The sequence below is a fragment of the Oculina patagonica genome, chromosome 7, assembly GCF_052425735.1.
Source record: "Oculina patagonica isolate OP01 chromosome 7, crgOcupat, whole genome shotgun sequence".
Taxonomy (NCBI): domain Eukaryota; kingdom Metazoa; phylum Cnidaria; class Anthozoa; order Scleractinia; family Oculinidae; genus Oculina; species Oculina patagonica.
Window position 1 is genome coordinate 21,526,262 of NC_135764.1, and position 10,107 is coordinate 21,536,368.

At 37.5% G+C, this 10,107-nt stretch overlaps 1 protein-coding gene across 3 annotated transcripts; it reads right to left on the reverse strand.

Annotated features, from left to right (window-relative positions):
• Nucleotides 1-2,456: 2,456 nt before the first annotated feature.
• Nucleotides 2,457-9,821, reverse strand: LOC144659800 (octopamine receptor beta-2R-like). 3 transcript variants are annotated; one of them, XM_078520315.1, is made up of 2 exons: nucleotides 9,566-9,821; nucleotides 2,457-3,490 (listed from the first exon to the last, which is right to left on the reverse strand). In XM_078520315.1, exon 2 carries the CDS (start codon nucleotides 3,373-3,375, stop codon nucleotides 2,503-2,505), a length of 873 nt encoding a protein of 290 aa, XP_078376441.1. In that variant the 5' UTR covers nucleotides 3,376-3,490; nucleotides 9,566-9,821; the 3' UTR covers nucleotides 2,457-2,502. The 3 variants fall into 3 exon arrangements, with proteins under 3 accessions (XP_078376441.1, XP_078376440.1, XP_078376439.1); XM_078520314.1 differs by lacking the exon at nucleotides 9,566-9,821 and adding an exon at nucleotides 8,203-8,520; XM_078520313.1 differs by lacking the exon at nucleotides 9,566-9,821 and adding an exon at nucleotides 6,174-6,418.
• Between the last annotated feature and the right edge of the window lie 286 nt (nucleotides 9,822-10,107).

The window sequence follows — 10,107 nt, forward strand, 5'->3', positions numbered from 1 at the left end:
AGGGACATGCTTGTTTGCTTATTTATGATTAAATAGATCTTGACCTTTTTGACCTTAGATTGGTCAACCACGGATTCTTTCCTGGAATAACTTGTTTCTTAACCTTAAGTTGTTTTATACACTGTATTTGATTATATTTTTCTAGCAGGAAACCTTGACCTTATTTTCCCACTTTCTGTAAGTGACAAAGAACCTTCTCAACTATTGTACAATGTTTATTCACTTTTGTACACTCTTGTTTGAACAACCATGTACGTAAGTATTCTTTTAAATTCGGCTTGTACAAACGACTGCTCGGAACTCGTAAACAACTTAGTATTCATTTATGGAAAGGGGTCGGACTGAAGTTACCAAACAACACGCCCCTTCTTCTTAGAGTTTAGTGGAGAAGTTGCTGTTGAACTTTGTACACGAAGAAAACTATTTTCAGCTCTTACTGTACAATTGTAAAACTTGTCGGCTGTTTTTGTTGTAGAAAAACAATGTTTGTAATTTTTATATTGCTCGCGCTGTTTTATTTTGGCCAGTTCACGTTCGGTTGGTAATGAAATTTTGGACAGAAAAGCGTTTTCGACATCGCAATTAGCTCGAAGGTTTTTATGCTAATACCTGAAACGCGCAGTCGTACTACAACAAAAACTAACTGCGCAAGTCATTACGTAAGCCTAGATACATCAAATTTGACGTTTTGACAGAGATTGACAGCTAGAAATCTGGCCACTTTAAAAGAGAGCGAGCTGCTTTACACACGAGAGAATTGAGAACAACATTGTCAGAAAAGGTTATTATTAAAATTATCTGGGAAGCCATTGTTCGATTTTTGCCAAAATACACCATAATCATCAAATATGACCAAATTTTAATTTTTTACCCGTCACTTAGCAACAAGGGTTACCATAGCAACGATTGACGTTTTCTTTTGTTCTTTTTTCCTTGCAGGAAATTATAAGAAAATACAAAAACTTCATTCTTGATTTACTCAAAAACGCTCTTACAGATTTTCCTAAAATTTTGTGTACAGGTAGTCAATCTACTATACTTGAACATATCAAAAAATGAATACCAAGAGTCAATCTAGATTTCGAGAAAATCAAGCTTGTTTGAGAACAAAAGAAAACGTCTATGGTTGCTATGGCAACCTTTGTGATTAAGTGACGGGTAAAAAATTAAAATTTGGTCATATTTGATCATTATGGTGTATTTTGGTAAAAATCGAACAATGGCTTCCCAGATAATTTTAATTTTTAAAACAAGCACCCTTCGGAAAACAGGCTTCCTTTATGTGTACAAATATATACGCAACTCGGTAAACTATTAAAAAGCGCTAGCAATCTTGTAAGGGTTTGAATGTTAGTCTCGGTAAAATCGTTCAAGATTGTGTTACGAAATTCATTAGCTTTTAACACAGTTAGCTTCGTCCTTTAGGAAACAGTACTCGCGTATCAGGCCTCCTCTCAAGTGACCACATAGCATTCCCTTTTTGTATACCGACAGCTTGAAAGAGCTACCTTTTTCGGTCGGAGCCTTCTTATATTGTCCACTGTAGGGAGTGACCCCGTGCCTCAATAACCATTATGAAAGCTGCTGGATGGTCGAATGCCGCTACTTTTGCATTGCCTTATCTCACAACCCATACAGCAATGGTCTATTGATAATTTTAGACAAGCAATCTTCTTGTTATGGATTTCTGTATACAACAGTTAAGGTAGAGGTGTTGAATGGTCCTTCAAAAAATGCGTGTCGCAGAATATATTTTAGCCAAATTTCAGGGATCTCGTCGTCTCGAATTTTTCTTTGACGCCTTCCCGGAGTCTCGATTTCTTTAGCAAGGCTAAAAAGGTCGGGCTCGCAGAAAGGATATCAGTCTCGCTGTCTCGCTCGCATTTACCTGTCGACACCTCTCAAGGTGTTATTCTGTATTTGCATCATCATATAGGTACAGTAGTTGGATAATAAAGTATACGTAGTTGTTCTGAAATAATTGTCTCATAATTACCTTGCTTTAACTTCTCACGTGGTCATATGTCACGTCAAAATCTTGGCCGTGAAGAAAAAAGAAATAAACGAGCTTACCTGTTAGTGAAATTTAAATGCGATTCTCCTGAGCCGTTGCCTAGGAACGAAGGCATCACACTTCTACCTATTTAGGCATCGACGTAGCCAGAGGCTCGCTGCCACTATATCTTTTTTGACTTCAGCCTTACTCGAAAATATCTCTTAATCCCTCATTCGTTCCTACGCAATGGCTCTGCTGCTTTGCAGGAGAACCACAATAAACCTTTACTCAAGTTGAAGGTAGGGTCGTTCAATCTTCCTTTTGACAATAATAAGTTTATAAAAAAAGTGTGGTAAAACATCTTAGAATCATGAATAGAGAATATAACGTTGCCATTATGGTATTCTGTATGGAATCAGTCCCCGTTGACACAGCCTCTTTATCTTCTCGATTGCTGGGTGACTCCCATGGCGGTACAGTATGGATTGATGGACTGAATGCGATAACTACACCGCAGTGCTCATATGATGTCTAAAAGCTGCCGATCTCTGAGACGATCTGCACAAAGCTTTAAGGTCCCTCCGAATGTCTCTTTTGAACATTGCGTAAGCTATTGGGTTTGCAGCCGAATTAACAATTACCAGGAAATAAATTGCATTTGAAACTTCCGACGTTTGCTCCGAAGAGTTGACAAGGAAAACAATAACGCTGTACAGCTCTACACAGTAGCAAGCCAGGTAAACGATGATCACGGTTATTATGACTCTAGCGGCAGAGAAGTCCCTTACTTGACGAGTATTGCCTTGATTAAATTGCAGCTGAGCGTGGAGGCGGGCGTTTTGTCGCTCGTGTCTTCTGGCAGTTAGGATAATTCGTATTGTAGCTATTAGCAGAAACAGACAAGGAATTATCTCCAATAAAATCAATCTGCCAAAGATGAAAGGCTTGTTTTTCATGTTGCATTTTCCTAAACTTGCGCATAAATTTGGAATAAAGACAAGACCAAAGGGAATACTCCAAGCTAAGATCACGAGGAGGATGGCACGACGCGAAGTCATCCACGTGACATATCTCAAAGGCTTGACGATGGCGATGTAGCGATCAACTGTCATGGCACATAAGTTGGAAACAGACGAATATATCGCCAGTAAGGCTATGTCGTAGCCTATGTCACAGCGGGAATTTTTCCCACAGAAGAAGTCTATGGGAAAGAAAACAAGACCAACAATGAAATCGGCAAATGCAAGTGACAGAACAAACCAGTTTGGTTGGATGTGAAGTCGCGTTCTTGAGATGATTATAAACAAAATCAAAGCGTTTCCAAGTATTGCAACAGCGGTGGGAAACCAGCCAATGATGTAAAACCATGACATGGCCATTTTTAACGTTTTAAACGTTACAGAATTAAAGGTGGAAACCGATGACCGTCCGCGTGGCTTTATCAGCGTTTTCCTCCTCGGTGGCAGTTAATTCTGTCCCTTTTCACACTTGGTGCTAGAAAAAAGCGGGTTTATTCATTATTAGTAGTAAAGTCACTTTGCTTTTAGCTTTTAAGGGCTTTTATCTCATTAACTAAAACATCAGTTTCCATGTGATGTTGGAGACAATTATCTTAATTGCATACATATACCTGTAGCGCAGTTTGTATATATGGTCAATAAATTGTAGACACCGTGGGATTTTTTTGGTAAACATAAACAAAAAAAAAAACAGCAAACAAGCAAACAGACAAAGAGCGAAACAATGGAAAACGTTTGCAAATTTAATGCAGATGACTACTACCCGGCGGCAACTGTAAAGGGCGGAATGTTTTTAATCTTTGATAAAAAGTAAAAAAGAAATTCATCAAGTCCTTAAAACTGACCTCTAATGACTTGGAGTAATGATTGGTTAAAACCTCAACATGCGAAATCAATTTCTTAAAACAAAACAACATTCAGATGATGCTAGAAAAAACAAAGTATAAATTACATTCTTGGAAATGGCTTTGTTGTATTTGTTATGAAGGTTTGCTTCATTTTAGATCACAGTTCCACCAAATATTAATAAAAAAACACAATCCTTTAGTTCCAAAAAAGTTCCTAAAACCTTAATAAAGCTGCCTTTAAATTTACTACAAAGGCCTTCCGCTTGACAATTACCTAATTGCTTTTTGGTTTCGCTTTTATGTAGGTCGGTGGATGACAAGATATTTATTATGCTTCTTTAGTTTTGCACTTGACCTTGTGCTAAACTCACATTTTCCCAGATGCCATTATTGAGTGACCATTTTATTTTTATAAAATAAAAAAGTATAAAAAACTTCGCTAAAAATCATAAAAAACGTCCTAAAGTAGCAATTTTCAATCCCCGATTTACTCCCTGTTTAAGTTTTATTCCTTCACCTGTGTCTTATTATTCGCAATCTTGCTTTGTTTATAAGTGCATCGTTCGAGATTACGGTTCCTCAGTAGAAATTTTATCAGCACGTATAACATAGGCAAAATTACTGAATTCTGATTGGCTGAGACAGAGGGCATTTTTTCTTAATTTTGGTAATTGTCCGGGGCAAAATTACTTGATCCTGATTGGATGAGCAGAAAAAAATCCTCGTTTCTAGTTGGCCGGCGCGCTGCAATTGCATGGCTTCTTGAAGGTGGGATTTTGAGCAAAATTTTCAAACACAGCGCTCGCTTGCACGTCGCTTTGGAATTTGACTTTAGTTTCCAGAGTTATTTGATGAAAAGGAATGGAAACCGAAATGCAGAAAGCTGACTCTCAGGAAACAGATGATTACTTCCACTGAAAACTGGAAAACTTGCATCAAATAGACGCTTGGTCAGTTCGCGATGAAATTCATTCATGGCGGCAAACTGACTTCTTTGTTTCACTTCTGTCAAATGCGGGTAAATAACATGCAACCAGGCCAGAGAAAAGAGCACAGAGTTCGTCCAGAAAAAGAAGATGGTCATACTTAAACAAGAGAAATTGCTTGGACGCAACGTTAGCTGTTTATCGATGTCCGAGGATTGACGTGTCAACATCTTACAGCGAAAAGCTTGAAATCTTTCAAACAGGTGAATAAAATCACGTTTTACTTGCCTCATTGAGTGTACGCTTGTTTCTTCTTTTATTTTCACGACTTACATTAAGAAATAAGCTTACATAAGCTCAACTGTCGACGTTATTTTGTTGTGAGCAAAAGGGTTTGCTTGATCTTGTTGTTTATCCGGTGTGATTTTACGAAGGCATCCTCGTTCCGCCGGCTAAAATTTGCTTCGCACCTTGAAGAATTGAATTTCCGAAAATTTTGCTCCCTGTGTCATAAACAAGTATTCACATGTTTCCTCGTAAAATTACGGAAAGAATATCACTTGTGTTTTCAGAAGTTGCAGAAATTGCCCTCGTCGCTTCGTGACTCGGGCAATTTCTGCAACTTCTGACTGAAACACAAGTCAGATATTAATGAGGAGGCCCTGCCAGGGTAAATTCCGACAAGCGACATGTCCCAAAAAGTAGCGACAGCACATAAAATAAAATCGCGACAAACGACGACCCTTTTGGGAAAATTTAAATTCCGAAAACGACAAGCAATTTTCCTTCAATTTTACTACCGACAGCGACGTGAAGTGCGATAAAAAAGCGACATGGGGCATTTTTAAATTTAATTAGACAAGCGACACGGGATCCCCCCCTCCCTGGCAGGGCCTCATTAATACTTAATTTTACTCGGCCCCATGCGATTACCTATACAAAACAATACTGGTTTCAATTTAACGGGAATTCTATTATGAATATCTAGCTAGACTTAAGTCTAAAAATCGTAAAACAACTTCCTATTTATCATCACAAAATGCGCAAAAAAGTTAGTGCTAGAGCTATTCTATCACGAATATCTAGCTAGACTTTTTTTTAGTTATTCTATCAAAATTACAGACAGAAATTTCCAGCGTGGTGACCCGATGGTGTAGTGGATATCACGCCTGACTAGTAACAGGGAGACGCGGGTTCGAATCCTTCTCGGGGCATGTAATTTTTCTTTCATTTCAGAGACGTGTGTCGAAAGCCTTCTGTAATTTATTTACATCTTTCTTTCTATCAAAGTTAAAGACGCAAGTAAGTATGAATATTTAAACTTCAGTTTTCAATTCAACTTCAGGGAAAGCGTTGGTTGAAAACTGCTACGGAATAAACTTACCAGCCTTTCGCAAGACGATCTCACTTAATCATCGTCTTTTTCTACATTTTCAGCGATGTGAGGGTTTCACTGAGTAAAAACATTTGCATGGGCTGATTGACAACGCTGCTGTCAGCATCAGAGATATATAGCTTATTTTTCTATTTTTCAAGTTTATCAGATGGAAGCTTGCTACGTTAAAACGACAGATGAACACTGGCGTAAACTTTAAGCGAACATTAATCTTTGAAAACGACCGCTGATATTCATGAATAATTTTCTTGTCAATATGAATTCACACTGAGCATTAGCCTTTGTTTCAAATCATTTTTTATGGTATGTCATAGATTATCAGATGCGAAGGTCTAATCAACATTTTACTTGAAAATCTGTCAGTATAATAATAAAGGTGTCGGCACCAGATTATCAGCACATTGTATGGACCTTAAATTTTAATTCGGTTGCCTAGTAACGGTTTTTTAATAAATTTATGTCACTTATTTAAGAGGGTCTATATTTATTTTAATGCAGTTAGCCTGTCAACGGGGAGTGTTTTGAGTCCTGACACAATAATCATTTTTTAATTTTCGTTTGGCACGAATCGATTCAACATTATTTCCCAAAGGCAAAAAGGGATATTTGGCACTGTTTTTTGTATCTTTTGTGCGTTTAATGTTGTCCTTCCTCCAAGGGTGGATTTATCTTGGAAAACGAATATTACGTGTGCGGCTTAAGCTTATATTTTCCGTATTTATCTTTCTGTCGTAAAACATGTCTGACATGTATATCTCATGCATGTGTGACACGTTTTATTCTTCTACCAATATGAATCATGCAGTCAAGGGGGGATTTTTTTTCACAGGCTAACCTTGCGTCGCAGACGAAACCAACCGCCGATAGGGACCATGTAAGGTGATGATACTGAAAAGAGTTGCTTGAACTATTTTTTTCCGCTTTTGGTAGAAGGAGAAAAGTTTACCTGGTCAGTACTTAAAAGACAGGATCATGATTGAAGAAATGGTTTGCAAGAAAACGGGGTTAAAGAAATTTCGTAGCGAGTGGCGCAAATCCGTCTTAGAATCTTCATCTGTCGTAACTTTCCTTTTTTGGGGTTTGTTATTACTTCTTTTTTATTTGGTTTTTGACTGTCTAAGCCAGTATACTATTATTGGGAGGTTTCATTTAATTTGAAATTAAATTTTGTACGTTAAAAGAGAAATTAATTTAAATATCGCGACAAAGTTCCTTCAAGCTCGACTCTATTTTCACTTGGTTACGATTTTTTACATTTGTGTGATGCAGTATCGACAACAGAGGCAACTTATTTTAAAATGATAAGAAAGATGTCAATCGATGGTTTGTTAAAAAAAGCAAAAAAGAGACAACAAATATACAGGACTTTATATCATTCCATGCACAAATTTCACGATTTTACTGAATCGAAAGCCCTTAATTAATTTTTTTGAATGGATATACTACTTCTAGGTGAAAACATGTTTCCATGGCGTGGTGAAATTTGATATCGATCTTTACAAATCCCCTCATTCGAAAAACAAAATAAAGACATGTTTTAAGTTTTAACTTAGTGTTATTGTCAACGATTTAATACTAGTTCCTGGTGTTCGTTTTCAACGAGAACCGAGACATATCGTTAAGGATTATGGAAAGAAACCGTATGCGTTGATGGTTAATATTAAAACACTCTGGGATAGGATTCAAACCTAATTAAAATTAAACTTGTCATTTTGACGTGGATAAGTTGAATGCAGAACCCCCTCCTTTAGCGATCAATTAGAATTACTCACGTTTCCTCCGCGATCTCCCATGATACTTAAGCAATAGCTATTAAATACAACCATTCGTAAAACTTTTTCGACATTAAGGCCCGCAACTGTTGGTCATTGACGAACGTTTCACGCGTTTTTGCGCCATGTATCGTGAGATATACAAGTGTGAGTTGGTATTTAGCAGTCGGGCCGAACGAACAGCGTAAAATTCAAACAAACCATGGTCAACCATGAAGACCCATGTAGATAAAGACCTGACCCACCTGACAAATATATCGACTTCGCTGAGGCGACATGTACAGTACTGCATGAGTAATAAACAGCCTCGTTTGTCATAGTACTACACTAGTTCGATGTGTGGTTACAGTTTTGTATCATTAAATCAAACCAGTTGGTCTCAATATCTTCCGTTTCGCCTCCTCGTACGATATCGATCTTTGTCTTATCGATAAATTTTACGACGTCTCGTGCTAATATCGTCCTAGCTGTCAAAACATAACAACTCCAGTTAACAATAATATAATGATGTTATCAGACTTATCACGAGGCTGACAACAGGACGTGTCTTGATTATATTATTTTTTGCGAATAAGTGGTACTGTATGGAATTTATAATTTTTTATCTGTAATGCAAATTTATTGCGGAAATTTTAGGACGGCAGAGTTGTCACAACCAGGTCAGCCTTGCAATCATATGAACTTTAAACAATTAAAAATGCTTTGAAGTGATCTCCGTCGCACGTGAAACGACTTGAGAAGCTGAAGAGGCTCGAACCATGTCACGAGATTTAAGCCATTATTTATCCTTTGTTATGACGCACAAAATAACCTTCAAATAAAGCAACCAAACCAAATGATGACTAAGATATATAATAACTAAATCGGTAAAAATATAAACAAAAAGGAAAAGAGAATGGTAACATAGGAATAGAGATGGAATGCGACAGATTATAATTACGAGCAACGAAATTAGAAAAATTTACACGTAGGCTAAATTTAAAGATGTGACGTATTTAATTTCAGTGTTTCAGTTTAACAAATTGACGCCAGCTTTTTAGGCGTCTGTCCTCTTATTGAAGATAAATTGCGTCATAACCTTGTTAAAGTAGCGTCAACTGATTTTTTTTACAACACCGTAAAGCAAAACGATCAAGGGTCAGAAGGGTAAACTAGTCCAGACGAGAGAAAACTGACGCTAGGCAAAAAGTACAAAAGAACCCAGGCTTCCTTTTGTCAAGAAACTCACTTCAGCGTACGTGTACGTGTTAGCTTCGTATCATGCCAAATTACCTTCTTTCACATCTGCATGGTTAAAAAAAAACAAGAAAGTGCATTAAATAGAGAAAAAGTATGGACGTTTTGCGTCTGCGGAAAAACGTTGAACCACCTTCAACTTTTTTCGCAAACGCGAGACGCCCATATTTCTTTTCTCTATTTTATTTTAGGCACGTAAATGCAGTAAAAAAATAATTAGGGAAGGGAGTGCCACTGATCTGATGGAAAATTAAAGGGATAACCGAAAAGGGAGAAAAAAAATTGATGTGGCGAATTACGACTCAGTTTATCATTCACGCTTTCTGTATGAAATGGACGTGGAGTTCGATTGAATGTAAGCAAATTACTCACAGTGTTGTAGTTTGTTGCAATTGTCTCTTCTTGGCAGGCTCAGTATAAACATTGAGCTACATTGGGGTCTTCAAAGCCAAAAAATCCTGGCACATTAAACGAAGAATCCTCTGATCTCGCTTCGGCTCGAAAGCCCCGAAAGCATGAAAGAAAAATCGCGGCGAGCAGGAAAAACATTTGTTGTCGCTGGGAGATTTGGGTTTTCGACCAGTCGCAGAGCTGAACAATAAACAATGCCGGATATTGTTTCTTAATTTATGGTAGCCAGCTGGTGAGGTCTTAGTACTCTTTATCCCCCAACAAGTTATTGATATGAAAAAAAATAAAAAAAAAATAAAAAAATAAAAAAATAAAACACCCAAGCACGTTCCTGTGTTCGGTGCCAAAGAGAACCGTCAAGTTTCATTTTGGGTTATGGAAAGAAATCCGTATTTGGCGGTCTGTGCTTCTTTCCATCTCTGAAACGGTGTCAGCTGACGGAATTTGCACAAAACGTGACATTTCGACACGACAGCAGGTTAGTTGATTAAAAGTGCGAGTTG